The sequence below is a fragment of the Pholcus phalangioides genome, unplaced genomic scaffold (genome assembly GCF_987345545.1).
Source record: "Pholcus phalangioides strain wild (caught in Gottingen) unplaced genomic scaffold, Ppha-v1.0 ptg000010l_1, whole genome shotgun sequence".
In the NCBI taxonomy this organism is placed as follows: domain Eukaryota; kingdom Metazoa; phylum Arthropoda; class Arachnida; order Araneae; family Pholcidae; genus Pholcus; species Pholcus phalangioides.
In genome coordinates this window covers 41,222,841-41,246,010 of record NW_028301603.1, presented here as the reverse complement: position 1 = coordinate 41,246,010, position 23,170 = coordinate 41,222,841, and the positions used below count along the sequence as shown (strand labels likewise).

Genomic DNA, 23,170 nt, shown 5'->3' with positions numbered 1-23,170 from the left:
CGGCCTCTAAACCTTAATCCGAAAGGTTTATATTCCTTGATGCAGAGATGATCTTGATGGGAATTGTTCTGTTGAACAGAGATTTATGAAGTTAACAGTTTCACCGTCCTCTTCCATCTTAATAGTGATGGAGGGGCAGTGGGGGGGGGGGGGTATGAGCTGTTATAGTCTCATCTACGACACCCCGATATACGAATGGAGGTTCAAGGTTCGTAATAGCGTTGTCGTAGGCAAGGGGGGGGGGTTTGGGGTTCTAACCCCCTTCCCCCGAAGCCGGGATTATAGTGTTATTTTTCAGGAAAAAACGTGAACCCCCCCCCCCCTCCTTGAGAAGAAAAAAAATTGAACCCCCTCCCCTTCAGAAAATTCTGCATGAGTGACCTAGTAACAGATTCAGGGATCCAAAGTGAGCTATTGGCAGAATGAGTGACCTAGTCAGTAAGTGACCTGGTGATTGAGTACGTGTGACAGAGTGAGCGTCCTAGTTAGTGAGTAAGCGAGTGACAGAGTGAACGACTTGGTGAGTGAGTGACTCGGTGAGTAACCAGTTGATTGAGAGTATAACAGAGTGAGCAGCCTAGTAAGTGATCTAGGGAGTAAATGAGTGACGTAGAGATCAAGTGAGTGAACATGTTCTGAAAGAGTAATCGAGTGACATAGTGTGCGACATTGTAAGTGAATGATCTATGAAGTAAGTGAGTGAATTGGTGAATAAGTGACTGAACTAGGGAGTAAGTCAGTGACCTAGTGAATGAGTCATATAATGATCACTCTAGTGAGTGAGTGACCTGGTTAGTGATAGAATTAGGTATGTGTGCGATTGACAAAAAAACCTTGTGAGTGAATGAGCGAGAGCAAGCAAGCTCTAGTGACAGGCCAGTTTCGCCCATTCATTACTCAATCGCTCATTTTCATTCGTCATTCACTCACTCACTCGACCATTCATTCACTCATGTCGAACTGATGTCGGTGAATTTATCAGACGCGATTCTCACTCCATTCAATCTCACAATCATTGTTACGTGCCAAAATTAGATGATATCGCAAACAAAAAAAAAAAAATGTTTATAATGCAAAAAATCCTTTTAATCAATTTGATGAAATTTTGAAGCCATCTATGAACTGATAACTTAATCAGAATATACATTATCATGAAAAACAAGATTTATTTTGTTTCTTTCACAGCGAAAAAAGGGAATTTCCCATTTGGAATCTCTATCACTCGTATTATTTATCATATATTTTTGACATTACTACCCGTGGAAGCAGGGAAATAAATAAATTATAATTTTTCCGAACGATCGTAAGTAAACAGGAGTTCCTAACGGGGCCGTCTTAAGAGCATCACGGGCCCCCGGGCGAAGTGATTGTTTTTGAGGCCCTACCTGGCAAATTTTCAAAATATTCAACTACTCATTTTTTGAGGCCCCCTATTCTCTCGAGGCTCCCGAGCCGTGCCCGGGTGGGCCCATGCGTTAAAACGGCACCGTGGTTCTCAACTCCCAGAAACTTCTCCAGTAGATCCTAGTACGTTCTTAACATCCTAGGAACAACAACTAGGCAGACTTTGAGAAAAAATCTTCCTCAAACACGTGCTATGCATACCTAGTTGTTTTACTGAGGATATTATCAGTGACTGTACACTTGTACAGTGCCAGTACTAATTTTGTGTTTGTATTCGTGTGTGCCTATAGTTCTATTTTTTTTTTTTTGTGAATCATTTTTTGCATTTGTTCTTCATCTGTCATGTTTTGTGAATCAAGTGTTATTTCTGTTTGTATTTGTGTTTTTTGTGTTCAAAGTTTTACTGGTATTTTTGTTTCTTGTCCAAGTTTTTGCTTGCATGTGTTTGTTTCTCGTTGTAATTTGTGATTGTACAGTAGAGTCTTGCTTATCCGACATAAACGGGCTATCAGATCGTCGGATAATATAAGGAGGTGCTGAGAAAAAGCCTACTAGACGTCAAACTATGCTATAATTTTAAATAACATAATAATCATGTTTCACAAGAAAACAATAAAAAAATTAACTGAAAAAATAAATTCAGAGTTACAGAATATTCTAGTCAAATGCAGTGCTTTTTCAGTCCTGTTATGATTTAAAGAAATTTTTGATCGTAGTCTACTTTCCTGAAGAGTGTCGTTTCTTCGCATCCAAGTCTCGCCATCTTTGCAGCATCATTACGTCGATTCCTGTAGCTTCTTGTTGTTCAATTGCAATTTCTAGAGCTTTAACTCCGTCGTTATGTCAAATTCTGAGAAGCTCAACAGTTGGTGCTTGATCTTTTTTTTTGCGGTGGGACGTCGAATAATATGGAAGGTCGAATTGCTCAAATTTTTGCTTTTATTTGTACTTCTCGTTGCAATTTTTGCTTTTTTTTTCGTATAATGTTCTAGTTTTTGCTTTTGTTTCGTAAACTGTTCTAATTTTTGCTTTTATTTTCTTATATTGCTGTCACTTTTTGCTTTCGTCTCTTCTAATATTCTCCTCTTTTCTTTCCCATTCACTTTCTTGGGCAATTTGCCTGTTGTGCTTTCAGAATTTGTGTCTGTGTTTGTATGCTTATATTTTTGCTTCACTTTTTTAAGCATTTGTGACTGTATCAGATTTTATTTTTGCTTGTATCAGTTTAACATGTTTCTGTTGCTTATACAGTGAACTTCGGTTAACGAGCAATTCGCATAATGAGCAAAAAATTTGAACAAATTTTGACTCGGTTAACGAGCGATGATTCGCACTATGAGCAAAAGATTTTGCACTTTGTTCATTAATATTCACTTTATCACAACAACAACAACAACAACAAACGAGCAGATAGTTTTTCGCTTTCTTCCACACTCGTACTTTAGAAGTGTGTGTAATATACAAATACAAAGGCCACGACAGACAAATTGTCCAACGAGGTGGCTGAAATATTCTCCTCTTCAGTCTCGAATTTCCGATTGGCAATTACCAATGTATAATTTCCAACATCAAAAAAGCTTAATACTAAAGAAATATTTCAGCGATGCTTCGAGATGATTGAGGAAACAACAACCCTTACCCTCAAGATTTAGAAAAACATTTCAACACCGTGCACTGCATCAAGATCATCAATACAGCCTGGAATGAAATCACCAAGAGAATCCTTAATTCTGCTTAAAGAAAATTGTGGGCGATTGAATTATTGAACGTGACTTTGATGGGTTAGCTCATAAACATTAGGGTGCCGAAGAGGTTGTGTTCTTGGGGAAGACCACGTGACTAGAGGTGAATGAGGACGGCATGCAAGAGCTAGTAGAGGAGCATAGTCAGGAGTTGACCACAGACAAACTGATGGATCTCCATCGCGTGCAAGAGTTTATGGACAGGTTCTTTTCTGAAGAAAAGAGAAATGAGGAGGAATCCCTCACTTCGAATGAGATTAGAAAGATGAGGGAAGCCGAGTAAAATTTTGCAGAAAATAACCACCGAAGTAAAGCTATAGCAGCGTATACGAGCAATGAAATTTGTCCAATGACAATGCAATGCCTCATTTCTACGAAATCCTCAAAAGGAATCAAAAGCAAGCGCCATTCCATTGGTTCCTTTCCAAATTCACGCAAAAAGAAAAAAAGATTGGTGAGAAAGCAGATTACAATTAGTCCTAAAAATAGTTCTCCTCTCGCTGGTCGTTGCAAAATTATTGCACTGTATGTTTACTGATGGTGTGTATTGCATTATTAAATAAATTATTAGTGTATTGTATTATTGATGAAGAGCGCTTTTATTAGTCCATTTATGTGAATGAATAATTGTGGAACGAATCATCCGAGTTTACATTATTTTGTATGGGGAAGTTTGAATCGTTAAATAAGAGCGATTCGAATAACGAGCACATTCATCGAACGAATTAATCTCGTTAACCGAAGTTCCACTGTATTTAATTTGTGTATATACAGTCGAATCCCGTTTTAACGAATACCGTTATAGCGAAAATCTCGTTTTTTCTAATCCCTCAAATAAATATATATAGGAACAATGCAAACAACCCGAAATTCCTTTATCACGAAGTTTCGTTATAACGAAGTGATTTCTCCGGTCTCTTGGAGTTCGTTATAACGGGATCCGACTGTACAACAAGGAAAATCCAGTATGAACGTTAACGTTCTGCTTGTTTCTGTGCGTCGGGTTCTGCTTTTAGCTCAGATTTCACACTCTATTATTTGCCTGTTGATATGAATCAGTGGCAATGTGGTCGTAAGTAGCCTCTAATCGTAAGAAGCCGTTATAACGATGAAGTACCGTTTATTCCTGATGTCGATTCCACCTCGATATAGGACCGGACCGCAAACGGTTAAACCGATAGTAAAACGCCATATGGAAATGACCGGAATTTAGCACCTTCAGCACTTTAATCATTAATTCAAAATATGCTGATTGTAAAACAAAAGGGATAACATGCAGTCATGACACCAAAGATACTATTCATGACGTTAGTCCAAAACGAGTCTATATATATTTCATTAGTTTCACCAACAAAACAATAGCTTCATCAAATCAATGCGAAACAAAAATGTCAAAATGTCAAACATGTCAATTTCTCAGAATTGCTATAATCGAGATACAGATAAAAATTCATATTAAAGACGTAGTCTTTGTGTTTTTTTTGTAGATGTTATCTTATCATATAAATAAAGAAGTAATCACATTTATCATGATTAGCAGCCCTCGTAAAGCTCATGTAACGACATCAGAATTGGACATTTCCATGCTCGCATGCAAGATGCCGTCGGTGTTGTTATGTATCGTTTTAGTCGTACACATCGTCTTGGCTGATGGGTTACCTTCAAAGCCTGGCATTTTCCAAGCTGTAGGTCACCAATACGTGTCAAATACGTCTGATGAAAATCTCATCAACAAGGACTACCCACAACATGCTGGTAAGTATGAGGATACGCTGGTATTAGTAATCCAATCAGTAGAATGGACACAATGAAAGGAAGACTCAGATGCAGTTAAACCTTGGAAATTGGAACCGTTAATTTTTATTATTAGTTGGACACATATACGAGTCCAAAGGGTTTAAAATTTTCTTTATTACTTCTGTTAATTCGATATGATTTGAGCTACAGGATTAGGAAGCGTTGGTCTGGACCTTAATCCCTGTTACGTAATTCACCCCGTAACTGATCGATTGTGTTCAGATTACGACGCGCAGCGCGATGTAACATTTCAGTCCTTCCATTTCCCCGACGTCGTACCAATTTATGATGTCTGCTTTTATTTGTGCTTCGGTGTATTTCCATCCTGAGAAAGACAATCAGCTGTCTCGTAGTACTGTCATTGTGGAAGTTCATACACCCTCAGATATGCGAAAGAGATATGCACACCCATACATATGTTAGGGAAGATATGTGCGTACTTCTAAAATAATTCATAGGCGTGTACCCATACATATGTGAGGAAGATGTGCGTACTTCTAGAGTTGAGTTATAGGTACGCACCCCTAGATATGTGGGTGAGCCAAGTCGGCTTCTTGGCAATTCCCCCCATATTTTTTTTTGCATAATATCGTTTTCTTGAAGAATAAAAACATATGTGTTGAAAATGTGGGGTACCCCCTAAATAGACGGGGGGGGGGGGAGTTTTGTGTAACCTCAGTTATAAAAGGGAGTTGTACGAACCCTTGGATATACGTAGGAATGTGTGCATTCCTAGACATTCCTAGACAGATGCGCGTAACGCTGGACATACTGGACAGATGCGCGTAACGCTGGACATACTGGACAGATGCGCGTATATCTACTGATATGCAGGAGGTTTGCGTTACTTTAATGAGCAAGATAGCTTGCGTAAATCCTTCCAATATTGTTCCATCACTAGCGTTCTGCACTCTTCAAGGGACTTTCCAGTCGTTGCTGTTCATTTTTTGCCAACCCCCTGGATGGCTCGTCACGTACCTCTCTCCGGGGGTTTGCTTGGTGCAGGATGGGAACCTTTGTTCTAAAACAGGGGGATCTTAACATATAGACTCACGGACTCTTTATCTCAATGAGATGAAGTCCCCGTACCCCTATAGCAAGTAAAATGGATGCAACGGGACACCTTCCGCTATTAAAATGCAAGTAACTGACCCCTGTAAAGAGCAATATTCAGTTAACTTTAGTGTAAAAACAATAAAGTTAATTTTCTCCTCATCCAACTCTCATTGGACTGGGGTCCGCGAACTCCTTATTGAGAATTCCCGAAATTACACATACAATGTGCAATTTCCCGCGTCACGTTAGGAAGCCAATGGATGACCCAAGATCGTACGAGCAGAAAACACTCGACCTAAATTACCTTCCGTAGGCAATGGGGTGCGGGGAGGGGAGGCGCTCTTGAGCCGAGATTGTGGTTCATTTTTGCAGTAAAAGACATAAATCCACGGGAAAAAAAATTGAAACCCCCAACCACACACACACACACACACACACACACACACACACACACACACTTCCCTTATGAAAATCCTCCTTACACTACTGTACGTATGTGTCCGTTATCGATAGGTGGTGCAACGTGACCTTAGGTACGGTAAACGTCAAGTGGGACTATCTTTGATGTCTGTTCACGGAAAGGGGGAGGGCATGATAATGACACTTTTTAGATACGAATACCAATTAACTGTTCATTAACTAATCTCTTTGTGTAATTATGGACGGTGTGATCTACATCTTTCAGCATCCAAGTGCGGTGATTGCAAAGGCGGAAAATGTCTCAAAGGTCGTGATAAATCAGAATTCTGCCAATGCCCACGTGGTAAAGGATGGTACATGAAACGTGGCGTTTTCTTTGATGTAAGCGAATGTAGAGGTGAGTTTGAAATTTGTCTGGCGATATATATAGCACTGATAAATTAACAATATGTTTTGCAGCAATGAAACAAGATGGCAGTACAAATTTAAAAATATGTTCGAAAACTTGAGAAAACTACTTTGTCTCGTGACAAAGTAGATTTTTGCTCAAGATTCCGCGTATGATAAGAGCAGTCCAGGACCGTCTTATAAACATTATGTCACTTCTCCAACCCCTGAACACCTGGAGTCACCCGATTTATTATCTTGTATGTTCTTAAAATTAGAATTTTTAAATTCTGTTCTCATCAACATGACACCCCTTAGGCCGTCTCCTAGACGTGAGCTCCTGCGGGAACCATGTTAAAACATCAGAAAATGTCGTGGCATCCCGCTTGGGAATCACTGTCTATATGAGAAGGACCTCGAAAATTTCCCCAAACAATTAGGACTAACAGTTCCTTAATGTTTTTTCGCTTTATAGGCACTGTGAATCAAAATATTTCTCGCACTAATCGCATTGTTGCTTGGCGTCAATGTCAGAAAAGAAAACATGGTGCTTTCTTGATGACCTTGAGCAAGGTCAGCGTTCAGTATTTACTTATTACTAACGTTCAGTATTACTAACAGAGTATTTCTTTCCACCAATATCATCATCACAATGAAAACCTCATATAGCGCCAGTTACAGGAAAATTCAAAACTTCATTTTATAACCAATCCTTCACATACTTTATAAAAAATGCTGATATATATACAAAATATTCTGGTTTCTTTCTGACATCTCAATTCGCTTCCTCCATGTATTACAGTCGAATCCCGTTTTAACGGATACCGTTATAGCGAAAATCTCGTTTTAACGAACACTTTTCTAATCCCCCAGATATGTTTACATAGCGACAATGCACAAATACCTGGGATTCCTTTATAACGAAATTTCGTTGTAACGAAGTGATTTCTCCGATTTCTTGGAGTTCGTTATAACGGCATTCGACTGTATTGCGAATAGACGTGTAAATTTTGTTGTATAGCATGCATATAATGGTCACCCATGCCTTTCGTCACCCGGGCCTTCAAGTGTACCTTATATTCAATTGCATTGTTGTTAATTGTACCATTTATGTTGTTGTCACCTTTGCAATTGGTTCTCAGCCAACACCTCGTTGGGCATTTTTCCTGTTGTGGCGTTGTATTTGTATTAGTAAAGCAATGAATTATGTTGAGATAACCGCACATGCCTTGTTATGAAAGTGGTGAGGATAGTGGATTGCGCCATGTTTTATATTCCGCTGGAACCCATCTCTCGGATGTAGAAGGCATTAAATCGTCCTGAGGTGATGTATCTGGGTTGTTATCGGATATAAGTTTTCTGCCAAGGCCACACGTGCACTGTCGACATCTGCTTCGAGACGCTATCTCCAGTAGTTGCGTGCTGACTACTACTACTACTACTACTTGATCGTATATGCACCTCGTAAACATTCCTCTGAGGAATCTCTAACAAACTGGTTCAGGCCGGAAAGAGACCCAAAATGTGGGTCTGCTTTTATATATGTAATCGATGATAAAATATCTTACCTAAATAATCGATATTTTCACATTTATTTTTATTTTTTGTTTTTGCTGTTTCCTTAGAATGTGACTGTGGTGGTAGTGAATTCAACTGCATATTCAAAGAGAAGAAAGTAGGTTCCACCATTTCCTTTGAGAAGAAGTGTGAATGTGGGGTCAGCCACATCGAAAAAGACGGGATATGTGAAGGCAAGTAGCATAAAATGCCAGATTATTGCAAAACAAATTATCATGATAAATAAAATAAATAATATTAGGAAATGATTTTCTCATTCTACGAGCAATGTATTGTAGGTAAAAGTGCACGCATGTGCGTCGACACATAATATTGGCTTCAGAATGTATCTGGATGATAGTTCAATAACGGGAAAATGAGTATTGGGGAAAATGAAATTATCCATTTTATCTTTAACAGTCTTCGGCCCGTGCGGGTCGAACCCTTGTCGAAACGGCGGAACGTGTAAGAGGCGAAGCTACAAAGATTACGAATGCATCTGCCCGAAGACTCACAACAAAGGGAAAAACTGCGCAGATGGTGAGACATAATTTCTTTCAATGTCGTTGATATCAAAAATACTCGATAAAATGGCATTTTATGCTCATGCTTGATTGTTTCAAATGTTTCGATTTGACATGAAATAAATGGTGTGATTTCTTGTCTTCCACAGATGCTGTTCCATGTGAGCCCAATCCATGTCAAAACGGAGGATCATGCAGTAAGACTAATGATGGAAGCTATATATGCGAATGTATACATGGATACAGAGGAAGGAACTGTGAGAAAGGTACGAATCAATCTCTAAAGGTACGTCACCTGGCACGTATGCCCATACAGGTATACTGTAGGGTCATGTACTAAAAGGGTGATGTATGTAGAGGCTATCCGGGAGACTGCATAATTTTGCTTTCATCTAAGGACCACTACACACGTTCAAGCTTATCTAACGGGTATGACTGTACTGGTGACTACACTGTGTAGGGCCACGTACTAAATCTGCAGGGGCATTCTACTTGCGTAATTCTGATTCGACCTCAAGGCCGCTACACACGTTGAGGTTTACTTGACAGGTATATGCCTGTGCAGGTAAACCTCAACGCGTGTAGGGGCCATCCAGTAGATCTGCGTAGTTTTTGTTTTGACCTTAAGGCCGCTACACATGTTCAAGTTTTTTACCTGACAGGTATACCCGTTACCTGTGCAGGAAAACCTGAACGTGGGTGGGTTCCCCCATCCGGTAGACCTGCGCAGTGTTTTTTCCAACATAGTCTTGAGCCAGTGGGACTCGAATTGCCGCTGTTCAGTAGCGTTGGCTTCATACTGGGCTCTCACCGTGAGGATCCGATACGAACACCGTTGGCGGCACAGTGGTGCTCGGCTGTGAAACTGGTTTTCCGAATTTTTCATTACAAATGTTATAGTCGGTCTTATATTTAAAAAAAAAAAGTCTCTCCACAGAAGAGCCGACAGACCTCCGATACAATACTTACGAAAAATTCGGGAATTCGTCATTTCACTTTAAAGTATGGAATGCAGATTGCAGCACCTGTATATCACGAAACAGGAGTAACTCTAACAACATACATGTGAGGTCGACGCATATATACACACGCATAACACGTTTCTGCATTTTACCAATTCCTTAGAACAGAGGTCTTCAACCTGAGGTCCTCCAAGTTCTTTTGTCGTGGACTGCCGACCATTTTTAGCAAATAAGTACTTTGCATAGAAAAAGACCCTCTCCAAAAATCTTTAAATAACTCTGGACCGCTGAAATATGTATTGCTGTATTTAGAACTGTGAGATACTCAAGAATCAATAATAATGCTGTGCATTTAATACATTAAAGGGGCCGTCGGGGGACTGAGCCAAGACCCTGAGCCAAAAAAAGTTTTAGGTTCAAATTTCATAAAGGCTACGTATTTCGAGGGACTAAATTCGGCATCCAGAATGTATTCATAATTACAGAATTTACAAAAATTCTAAAAAAACACCTTAATGAGAGAAATAATTTTAGGGTTATTGAAATATAAGTAATGATGGAGTAATTGAAAAAATAATAATTTTGGACTAATTGAAAAAATAATAATTTTGGACTAATTTCAAAAAAAGTTTTGGAGTAATTGCAAAAAAAAAAGTTTTGGATTAATTGCAAAAAAAAAAGTTTCGGAGTAGTTGCAAAAAAAAGTTTTGGATTAATTGCAAAAAAAAAGTTTTGGAGTAATTGCAAAAAAAAAAGTTTCGGAGTAATTGCAAAAAAAAGTTTTGGATTAATTGCAAAAAAAAAGTTTTGGAGTAATTGCAAAAAAAAAAGTTTTGGAGTAATTGAAAAAAAAAGTTTTGGAGTAATTGCAAAAAAAAAGTTTTGGAGTAATTGCAAAAAAAAAAGTTTTGGATTAATTGCAAAAAAAAAGTTTTGGATTAATTGCAAAAAAAAAAGTTTCGGAGTAATTGCAAAAAAAAGTTTTGGATTAATTGCAAAAAAAAAGTTTTGGAGTAATTGCAAAAAAAAAAAGTTTTGGAGTAATTGAAAAAAAAAGTTTTGGAGTAATTGCAAAAAAAAAGTTTTGGAGTAATTGCAAAAAAAAAAGTTTCGGAGTAATTGCAAAAAAAAAGTTTTGGAGTAATTGCAAAAAAAAAAGTTTTGGAGTAATTGAAAAAAAAAGTTTCGGAGTAATTGAAAAAAAAAAGTTTTGGAGTAATTGCAAAAAAAAAGTTTCGGAGTAATTGCAAAAAAAAAGTTTCGGAGTAATTGCAAAAAAACGTTTTGGAGTAATTGCAAAAAAAAAAAGTTTTGGAGTAATTGAAAAAAAAAAGTTTTGGAGTAATTGAAAAAAAAAAGTTTTGGATTAATTGCAAAAAAAAAAGTTTCGGAGTAATTGAAAAAAAAATGTTTCGAGTAATTGGGAAATTTTTTTTTTGACTTATTGCAAAAAGATAATTTTGGAGTGATTGGAAAAATTTCTTTTGGAGTAATTGCAAAAAAATAATTTTAGAGTAATTGCAAAAAAAATGTTGGAGTAATTGAAAAAAAAGTGTTTCGAGTAATTGGGAAAAAATTATTGAAAAACAAAATGTTGGATTAATTGGAAAAAAATAATTTTGGAGTTATTGATGAAACTATTTGAAAGTTATTGGAAAAAATTTCATAATTGGTGAAAATTTATAATTAATGAAAAATAGTCAGAGTTGCTGATCGAAATAATTTAAGAACTTTTGAGAATAATTTCACAGAATTGTGTCAAAAGTAATAATTCCTGAAAAAATTAGGAATTTCTGTAAGAAATGATTTCACAATTGATGAAAATTTAAAAGTAACGAAAAAAATAATTTCAGAATTATCGAGACAAATTTCAGATTTATTGAAATAAATTACTGATTAAGAAGAAATAACTAATTAAGAGGGTTATTTAAAAATGAATAAAAGTTCAGATTTTAATGGAAGAAATAAATTAAGAGTAAATATAAAAAGTGTTCAATAAATTTAGAGAACCCTGTTCAGTATCGAGAGCACTGCGGTATGACTTGGTGACCCGCGGGCTCCGGGGAAATTTTAATGTGGTCCGAGACGTATAAAAGGTCGATAGACCCCGTCTTAGAATAAGTCCCCGTCTGATAAGCTCATTGGTTGCATTTGTCAAAAGTTTTGTAAAAGAACTTTCATATAAAGTTTGATAGTTATTGTCCTATAACGAAAAAAATTCTCTTTTCGTGATATTTTTTACCCATACATGCAAAACAAATGTGTTGCCATTTATTGATCAAAATACTTCCTGTAGAATTTAAATAATGAGAGAGAGAAATACATAATTTTTTTTTGCATTTATCATTTGTTTGAACTCTCAAAATTGCCCATAAGCTAGGATTACGCTATAAAAGTTGGATGAAAGATATTTTACAAAACATAAGCTCGAATGTAACAAACATTGTTATTGGTCGAATTTTTCAAGTTTCATCAAAGAGCTTTTACAAAACTTTTATCGCGTAATCCCGGTCATAAACCCTAAAAATTGTTTCCTACTTTTTTGATTTCGGGTATGTAGTCGAAAACAAATACATTCCCGAGCGGAATTTTTACGTTCCCTGGGTATGTCGGGCAATATTATATTTGTCCAATTTGTGTGTGAAAATCGATCACAGTTACGTTTACAACAGTGATTACACGGGCAAAACATGTGAACAAGGAGAGTTCTCGTAGATCCTATAACACGGGTTCAGAAAACGAAAATCAATACATGTAATTATACGCCGTCTTAAAATATTGTCGTCCATGTTATATGATGTGGTGTTTAATCATGCGATTGAACGATTCTCTTACGTAGCTCCTGATCCATGCCATTCGAATCCATGCGCAAATGGTGCAACTTGCATAGCGAAGAATCGAAAGGAGTACGAATGTACTTGCCCGAAGACACACAAAGGAAAGAACTGTACAGAGGGTGATGATATTTTATGTTATTAATTGATGAACTTTTGTGTTTTTGCTGATCCTTTGAAATTTTAGATTAACGACACTAATTGATGTTATTTGAATATATATACAGAGAAGAGCCCTTGTGAAATGGTAGTGTGTATGAACGGCGGAACTTGCATCGATGGCGATACTTCAAGCTACACGTGCGTATGTCCGTCATCATTCACTGGCGAGAAGTGCGAAATACGTGAGTAATCGTACACGAAAGTTCATTTCCTTCGTAAATTTGCTAAAAAACAGTAAGTAAAACGCCAACAGTACGTTTACGGCACTTTATGGTCTCCAATCTCCAGCCCCTGTCGTTTCTTATCACTATCCATCATGTTAAAAGCTTGTGTACAACAAGAGAATTCTTCCTTTGTTCCTAACTGACCTGTTTCTGAAGAAATACAGGGCGTTCCAGAACTCCTTCCAGTCCCAAGTGCCTATGACGGGAAAAGTATCACCTGTCTTACGGTAGTATGCGCTTAAGAGAAAACTTTTCTCTCTCTCTCTCTCTCATCCCTTAGGCGACTTTAAGAGATATTTTTCCCTCTTCTTTGGCGCCATTGGCTCGAATCACACGTTGATATGTGCTGAAGAAAACAGTCACTTGCGACTCTAGCTTTCATTACGAAAAAAAACTTGTTTTGATATGTGTACTATCATCCCCGTATCATTTTGACATACTCCATATGCCACGAGATGCGTAAAAATAATTCACTCCCACATAATTCACATTGGTTTGTGTAATGGCTATGTATAAAGATGAATAGGATGATTTCAAAAACTTTCATTTGCATATATTTTGGGATTACAGGAAAGAATCCATGTGAAAACTATTGCATGAACGGTGGGACGTGCATCGTGAAGAATAACACCAATACAACATGCTCATGTCCAGTAGACTTCATGGGAAGAAAATGCGAAAGAGGTTATTATTTCAATAGTTTTCGAGTGATAATGATTTCTTATCTATTGTTTATGTCTTGTTCTGATGCTTGAGTATGTCGGTGATCACTAAATAATGCACACGTGATAATTGAAACATGAAAGTGTCGTGTACTATATAATTTTCGTAGATATACACCCGTGCACTGTATACGGTTGTGAAAATGGCGGCACTTGTAAGAGGAAGCAAGGTGTTGAATTCAAATGCCACTGCAACGTGGGATTTTCCGGAAAAAGGTGCGAGAGAGGTGAGTCCTAATTTTCCTGTTGTTGTATGATGTACAGTAGTATCCTGATGGACAGACGTGCATGGTACACACTTCCATATGCAGGTAATGCACTATACGTTTGATGAATTTTGGGTTTATGATGCTTCTACACGTTCATTTTCTCCACAGAATGCGATTGCGGTCCTGATACACTTGATTGCACCAAAAAAGGAAACTCCACAGAATGCAAATGTCAACCTGGATATGCAACAATATATCCGGAAGGAGGAGTTTGTGTTCGTAAGTACTGCTGTAGATGGATATCGCCGTTTCACAGTTTTAGGAAGACGGAATCTAGTTATTCAAATCATTTATGTTTCTTTCTGTTTCGGTTTCGTTGCAGCTTGCGATTGCGGTTCCAAGAGTGAGGGGTGCCATTTTCAAGGCGACAGGAAAATATGCAGGTGTCCTATCGGATACGAACAGAAATATGGCGTATGCGTCGGTAAGTTTCGATACATGCGAGACATTCTTTTATCCGATTTAGCAAGAAATTATGATGAGCTATGCGATCTAAACTGCACATTCAGAAAAATCACGTGATCTTTTGCATCTAATTTTTCACAATTAGCCTGCGATTGTGGTGAGAAGAGCGAAAGATGTAAATTCAATTACTGGGGAATCAAATCTTGCATCTGCAATCATGGATCTGCTGATAATAACGGAGTATGTGAAAGTATGTGAATTCGGTATACATTGGGAATTTTTTATAAGTTTCTTTTGAACAAATGTAACGATCCATACAATGTGATATTCAAGTATTCATTGATATTGGTTCTGTTTTGCTGTAACATCAGGTTGTTATTGTGGAGAGCACACGGAGCGATGCAATTTTGACAAGTTCGGGAACAAAACCTGTCTATGTAGGCCTCATTATGCGCTGAAGAATGGTGTTTGTGAGGGTAAGTAATGCATGCTTCCTGGTTTAATCTTGGACTCTATACGTACTAATATAATAGTTTTATGAGAGGCACGCCTCAGAGGAAGAACTACTATAGTTTTTCCACATTTTCACCATTTCTCCCTCCGTGATATATGGTAACTATTACAACTGGATGTATACAAATTATTTTTCATTTCTTAATGCAAGTATTCTGCTATCTTGTTTTTCAATTTCTTATGTGTGGGATGTTGCAACTTTACATATCAGGTGATACTGAGCAGGTTTCATGGAGCCATTTTTCCACTCCATGTAATTATTCAAAAAATGATAATTCTTTCCTATATTATGTTGTTTCAACAAGCAAGGCTCCGACTTGTTCTAATTTTCATGAAGGTGTTTTTTGTTCTTGTTTTCAGACTGTGGATGTGGACGGCATAGTGACGGCTGCTCATTCGAGGGTTCCGAAAAGAAATGTTATTGCAAACGATACTTCTCGCAAATGCGTTCTTATTGTGCAGGTAAGCATTCAAGACTCTTTAAAGTTTATTGGGACTGTGTCGAAAAACTAACATGGGCCGTATCTGTGGCCAGTCATTTCATCTAGAACATTCTTCGATAATCACAAAATATGCGTTTTGATTTGAAAACATTTTTTAATTTGTTGATTTTAACTTGAATTGCTTATAGAGTGCGACTGTGGATTATTATCTGAGAAATGTAGTTTAGATTACTGGGGTAAGAAGACGTGCACTTGCAAACCGAATGCAGCGCATCCTAACGGTAAAAAATCCGAATGTGTAGGTATGTGCTAATTTGCATCATTTATTCGATTTCCAATAAAGTTTAGTAATTGGCATTCTCTTATTTCTTTTCCAATATTTCAAGATCCTACGCGAATAATGTAATATCAACACCATACACCGAACATGTCAAATTTTATGTTGAAGTTTTTTTAATGATGTTAGAGATCTCGAGTTCTCTTGTAAAGTTTCCGTTGTGTAGAGTATTCCTTCAAAAAAAAAAAGTTGAAATTAATAGTAATTGGAAGCGAATTTTCTATGTACTATCCAGAAAAAGAAACTCTTCATCAGGGCCGCAACTTGAGGGGGGGGGGTGCGAGCAGGTGGGTCTTGTGCCCCGGGCGCCGGACCAGAGAGGGCGGAAATTTCATTCTTTTATTACTCCTTCAACATTACAAGGGGGGGGGGGCGCCAAAATGCGTGCTTGTCCCGGCTGACCAAGCATCTAGTTGCGGTCCTGCTTTTCAGCATTTTTAAGTAACTAAAATAGAATTTAAAGACCAAATTGCATAGATATGTGAGAAAAGAAAAGGAGTGTTGATGAGTGTTAATTCTCTCTAATATTAGCAGCCCAGTACAATGGGGTTCAGCAACAAATTGCACGTATGAAACTGTACATTCTTTCAAAGCGTTTATTTCCAAGCGTGATCGTATCTTTAACAGTTCTTTAAACCACTTCCTGAAAGAATTTAGGGACTATAATTGTCTGGCAGTTCAAAATGTCATTCTCATTCCATATTTATTGTAAATCACTCAAAATGAAGGTTTCCTATTGGGTAAATGAAACAAAAATGTAATACCTGAAGCTAGGTCTGGACGATAGAATAGCTGGAGCAACAATAAAACACTTGAACTAAAATAAAAATTTAGTTTCCTGTTTCCGAAAGACCTGGAAGTTTATTTTTCATGAATCGTTTGTTAGAATTTGAAAATGCTCATTTTCTCCATTTTCTTTGAGTGAATGGATTATATATTTTGTTAGGCCCGTATTACACTATAAAAGTTTGATAAAATCCCTTTTATAAAACTTGAAAAATCTAACCAATAAGGTTATTGGTTACATTCTAGAAAATGCAACCGTTGACCTTATTGACTGCATTTTTCAAGTTTTATAAAAGGACTTTTATCAAACTTTTATAGTGTAATACCGGCCTTAGAATATAATATAAACAAAATTACAACGACCTTTCATGCTTTCCTTATGAAACTAGCATGTGACTGTGGACCAGCGAGTGATGGTTGCTCGTTTTCTAATGATAATAAAAAAAACTGCAAATGCAGGCACAACTTTGTCCAAAAAGATGGGAAATGCGTAGGTAAGTCATGTTGATGTAAACTCTTGTAAACGTAATAGATACTGTAAAATATATTTGTTAGCGTGTAAGATACATTCAAGACGTGACATGGCATGGCCAGATTCACCCTGTCTCACATCTTTTGTAAGATATCGAAGCTTTGCCGTAATGGTGGGTGAATCTGAGTTAATAATCGGAATGATATGAAAATATTATTCTTTTAAATATATTTTTATTTCCAGATATAGATCAATGTCGTTCGTCGCCATGTTTGAACGGCGGAACTTGCAAAAACACCGGACTTTTCCGTTTCAATTGCACGTGTCCATCTACTCATTCGGGAAATACATGCGAAAAAGGTAATTGCATATGACTCATATGCAAAGGGCAAACCAGTCATGAGATAAAATATCATTATACAATTTTTTGAAATTACCTAAAATTTTTTTTTTAAATGTTCTAATATAATGTGGTCGTATTCTGTGACCTTCAGAAATTATGTCGATGGTAATTTCCATTTCAGTGAATAATCCTTGTTTATTTCGGCCTTGTCACAATGGTGGCAAGTGCTACTTAAGTGGAGAGCTGTGGGATTACATTTGCGTTTGTCCGTCGACTCATTCGGGGAAGAACTGCACTGAAGGTAGGTATCTTTCAATTACTACAGTGACACCTCGGCTAATAAAGATGATCCTGTTCCGGAATCACGTTCGTTAGCCGAAACGTGATTTCTCATAGCTTTCTATTGAAAATCGTTTGATTCGTTCCAGCGTCTGCCCAAAATTTAAATATAAGCTTTTTGAAATACCAAGGAATGCTATAAAAACGAAAAAAGAAATTGATTGAAGGCTAAATGAACAGTTTCAAAATTGGATAAATGAGAATTTACATGGATTTGCGAGACACCGAAGAACTTTTTATTTCACGCTAACGTATACACAACCAACACCCAGCTTTAGTCTACTACTTCACCAAACATCTACTCCGGGGCTATATAGCTATATTGCAATTTACTGCCATTAACGAGTTGTGTTGGAAATGAAGGTGCCATCTATCGGTTTTTGCCTCAAGCTCGTTGAGGAAAATATCTTTTTATTTATATTTTCCCGGGTTTCGAGTTCGTAGGTGTCTTCATTCATATATGATTTGGTTAACTCATTTCTGTGTCTCATATTTAATGCAGATGGAAAGATAATGTGCTGGACAGTGTCTAGACCAGTGGTTCACAACCGGGGGTGCGGGAGAGCATTTTTGGCGGTGCGAGATGGGAAAAAAATTACAACATGTCGACTGATTATTCAGGAAAATTAAAATGATGATGAAAATTGAATTTTTCGATTCCTAAAAAAATATGAATTAAACCAATATTTTGACGCCTCATCTTCTGACTTCAGCTCGCAGAAATGTGTCATATGAATTTTGCGTGGTAAAAGTTTCTTTTTCGATTAGAGATCGTACTTGTTTGCCATTGCGGTTGAGGAAAATACCATTATTTCCCTAAACTATTTCGTGGTTTGTTTATATGGGAACATCATAACCCCTCCCCCTCACCAATGCTGACGTAATACGTGAATGACCCCTCAGCTGAATCTTTCATTTTACATGAAATGGTTCAAGGAATTTCAGTAAAGCATGTGCATTTGGAAAAAAGATTCCGAGGTGGATACGAGTTAATCGAGCTTTAGTGGTTGGTGAAGTCTAAGCTATAACTTGAATACCATCAAGCATTTATGGGTTGAGTTTGATAGTCGAGTCGGAGTCGGAAATTTTATAAATTCGATAGTTTTTTCAATTGTGTAGAAAAAGAATGAAAAAAAAATATCCCCACTCATCTTAGGACAAACTTGTCATACCAAAACATGGCAAGTAGTTATAAAATTCAAAGGTTTTCCAATGAAGAGTTGACTCATTATACTTCAATATAATGCCCATGACATGACGGATTTGACTTTTAAAATTGTTTGAATATTTGTTTGTGTCAAAAGACATTTAACCCACCATAAAAGCGATTAATTTCTTTCCTCATTTTACAAAATATAGGTAATAAAATTTTTTTCGTCATAATATTTTGTAATGAGATTCAGTTTTTATGTTTCATAGGATAGATTTCATTAAAAACTTCAAATAAAAAATTCGTCGACAAATTTATTCTTGTCAAAAAGACTTTTGAGCGCTACTGTGTAAACGAAAATGTTCGTCAGCCGAATCCGTATTCGTTAGCCGAGGCAGATAAATAACGAAAAAAATTTTATTAGCCGAGGTATTATTGTATGTACAATTTTCTGAAACCAAGAGTGTGTAAGAAAATAAACAAACATTATTACCCGATTTAACCACAAAACTATATGGTTCCTGTCAGGGACCAAAGAAATATGTGCGATCAGTGTTATAAATGATTTTTCAATGATGATTCAAGAGAATACGGAAATGCAACGCGATGAAATAATTGTATCTTCTATAATATTTTGTCTTTCGTGCCGGTATTTTTGAATTTAGAGAAGGCGCCTTGCTCAAAGAATCCGTGTATGAATGGCGGAACGTGCTATAGTGGACGCGGAGACGATTACGTTTGTGTTTGTCCTCCGACTCACACTGGGAAGAACTGCACTGATGGTAAATAACACCGAATATATAAGTTAGTTGCAAAATAGTGCCATTTGATAGACTTAATTAAAACTCATGACCTCTCTTTCTTTTTTTTAATCAGAGGCTTATAACTCATGTGATCCTAATCCGTGTGACAATGGCGGAGTTTGCAATGCATTGCCTGGCGACAAGTATACTTGCACTTGTCAGGAATGGTTCACGGGTCCGAAATGCGACAGAATCAAGTGGTGCGAAGACGGACCAGGAAAAATAATCTGTTCATTCTGCAAATGCGGGGAATGCGGTTTCGATTTCGAACAGAAAGTAGGTTATTGCCGCTGTCCTCAGAATCGGCAATTTCCGCTGGCATTGGACGGCGTCGTGCACAAAACTCGAGTTTTCCGACCGTATTGATCACACAAAGAGACAATCCATAATGTTACAATTTATTTTAAAATAACTCTCTCATATGTCATACGATATCTATGTATTCATGTGAATATTTTTGAATTTTTGACAGTGTAATGAAAATAAATGTCCTACGTATGTATAAGTGTTTTCATTCAGAATTTTTATACCTTGGCACTTTCAATCGCGACCCAAAAACCAACATTGAAGAATCGTACACACCTCGCTTCTTGTCTCAGATAGATATCAAAGCTTCCCCGATGGATGGGGTCCGGAAATTCTATCGAAACATTTAAGTGGTTACAGCAGAAATCACTGGACTTACTCTACTTACATCACTGAATGCCTTATTTTTTGAATGGAGTAGGATTTTTTATTGTTTTCAACAGGTGGGAAGTGGGGGGGGGGAGGGAAAGAAAAGGTTTTTCCATTGACAAATCTACCTTACAAAATGTCTGGGCTTGTCAATGCTGAAATAAGAGGTTATTACAGAGGCGAGATATCTCGTCAATGCCGCTCAAAGGGTATAATAACGAAAATAACAATGTCGCAAGGGGATATTGAGGAAAAGGCTTTACAAATGTAATGCTGACTGTATTGCTCTTCTTTATACATAGACCACAAAAGTATGAATCTGTTCAGCTGGTGATCCTAATAAAATCAAGTAACGTACCTGTTACAGCGATAATCAAGCCTCCTTTCGAAAATGTTAATCCTTTGTGGTAATTTAGAGGCGCGAATGCGAGCTGATTTATCACCACCTAGAGATAGAAGGCCTTCGCACTCTGCTTGTGACGTCAAGTAAGTAGTCCATTTTCCCTCAGAATATTCAGGGGAAAAAAATTCCCTGCTCGTGCCAGTATCATCGTTGATCCCGGTGCCCAGAAGGGTTTGGCCAAAAGTGTAATATGGGCAGGATAGCGATGACTAGCCTATAAGCATGCAAAGTCAAAGGTTCACCCCATGTTGACAACACTTTAAAGATGAGATCACTCATCATCACTCAGTATCATCGTTGCGAGGAAAAGAAATGATCGGACTCAGAATTGGCGATTTCTATGCCCCACATGCAATCACTATGCGGTATTTGTGAGTCAATCAGGTATATTCTACGCCCAAATAAGAAGAAACGAAATAGGATGCTGTGTTTCAAAATGTGGCAAACTTGCTAGGTAGTCTGAATGACGTTCATGGCGAACACACTGCAGAGGCCTTCTATCTCTAGGTGGTGATGGCTGATCTCGCAGTTAAAAAGTCTCGCCACAGAGAGCAGCAGCCCTACAACGCTATAAATGGTTTGCATCCACGGACCCTAGTGTAATCATGATCACGGGGGGGGGGGGGCGGCACTATTAAAGTCCTAAGTAGTATCAAGTGCTGCTACCAGGCCCGTCATTCCGGGAGGTCGGTCGGTTGTACTACTACTTAAGTACTACTGTATTGAGTACCAACGAAATATTGGGAAAACCTCTGAACCGCAAAGGGTTAAAATATTTATGACAATACACCCTTTCTCACTTACAATTCATATTTGAATCGATGAATTCTTTCGATTTCCTAATGATGATGATTCGTCAATTAATTTCTGAATGAACTGAACATAATTATGATGCGGGATATTCGAATGGTAATGCTGGTTTTGTTTGTTGATAACGTGTGAAGAAAGCCAACATTGCAACACTGATAATGCTGTTATGAATGCTTTTTTTTTATATTTTATTTTAATTTTTATTGCAAAATATGTGTAGTGCATGTTGTATCGTATCATGTACGGGTGAAAATAAGCAATTGGTTTAATGAAGAGGAAGAATATTACAAAAAAAATTTTCCGTATTTTAATCACTTTCCAACTTCATTTGGAAATTATGCATAATCGTCGGTAAAAATGTTCAATGCAATGAAATTAAACTTTATTTATCGAGATGGCTGGTGATTATACATAACCCCCCGGTGCATCACTTTTACAAAGTAACATGCACATTTTAACATTAAAATATATAAGAGCCAATTGCAAGATCCGATCGGAAGGGAAAGTTTACACATTCTTGTGTATCGAGATTCAGTGTGATTGATTTTTCTTTTGTGTCAATTGAAATGTATTTGAAACAAACCCTGATCTCATTGTGCTTACTGAACCATATTCCGATCATATTTAGCTAAGATGAAATTTTTGATTTATTTGTCCTATGGCAATAGGAATACACCTTTTTTTAAATATATTTACAAAAATTTGTTTGAATTCTGTAGGACAGCCTCATTATCATCAAGGGTTCCGCGACAAACTTTACACTTGTATGGAGGACAGGTATCGGTATACAGAAATGGGCAGCAGTAATTCAAGCATTGACAAAAGATAATTCCAGCATTAATGAAAGATAATCCCAGAACTAATGAAACAAATAATTCCAGAACTAATGAAACAAATAATTCCAGAACTAATGAAACAAATGATTTCAGCATTAATGAAAGATAATTCCAGAATTAAAGAAAGAGATAATTCCAGAATTAAAGAAAGAGATAATTCCAGAATTAAAGGAAGAGATAATTCCAGAATTAATGCAAGTGATAATTCCAGCATTGACGAAAGATAATTCCAGCATTAATGAAAGATAATTCCAGAATTAAGGAAAGATAATTCCAGAATTAAGGAAAGATAATTCCAGAATTAAGGAAAGATAATTCCAGAATTAAGGAAAGATAATTTCAAAATTAAGGAAAGACATAATTCTAAAATCAATGAAAGATTAAACTGGCAGAATTGGGTCTCGAGCTTCAGATCCTGACGTCATTATCGAAGAACGAATGGGAAACCCAGAAAGTGCAGAGACATCAATTGTAGGAGGGGCGAAGAAACGAGGAACGAATCACTGAAGAGATAAATGACGTCATTCGTCAGATGGGCCGTAAAAGCGGATTTTTGATTTTCGGTTTTAAGGTTTTAGTGACGTCATCAGATTCATCGTATGACATCTTCTAATGATAAAGCAAAGTAAAACTGCTGTTTATTGATGATTTGTTTCCTAGAGTAATTATTCGCGAATCATCAATAATTTTTCTGAGCAGACGCCTCCAATATCTTCTGGTACGAGGACATTTACTTTAAATATTTAGAAAGAATATTTTATTTTTAACAGATGTTTTTCCGAGCTCATGCACGCA

The 23,170-nt window shown here is 37.1% G+C and overlaps 1 protein-coding gene across 1 annotated transcript; it reads left to right on the top strand.

Annotated features, from left to right (window-relative positions):
• Positions 1-4,675: 4,675 nt before the first annotated feature.
• On the top strand, positions 4,676-20,154 carry LOC149081490 (uncharacterized). Its single transcript, XM_089238341.1, has 20 exons — positions 4,676-4,901; positions 6,685-6,816; positions 8,432-8,557; positions 8,784-8,903; positions 9,037-9,153; positions 12,689-12,805; positions 12,911-13,027; positions 13,640-13,753; positions 13,902-14,018; positions 14,169-14,279; positions 14,383-14,484; positions 14,611-14,715; positions 14,837-14,941; positions 15,339-15,440; positions 15,610-15,723; positions 16,934-17,038; positions 17,260-17,376; positions 17,541-17,660; positions 19,514-19,630; positions 19,725-20,154. The coding sequence occupies exons 1-20, from the start codon at positions 4,676-4,678 to the stop codon at positions 20,015-20,017; spliced, it is 2,577 nt and encodes an 858-aa protein (XP_089094467.1). The 3' UTR covers positions 20,018-20,154.
• Positions 20,155-23,170: the final 3,016 nt, after the last annotated feature.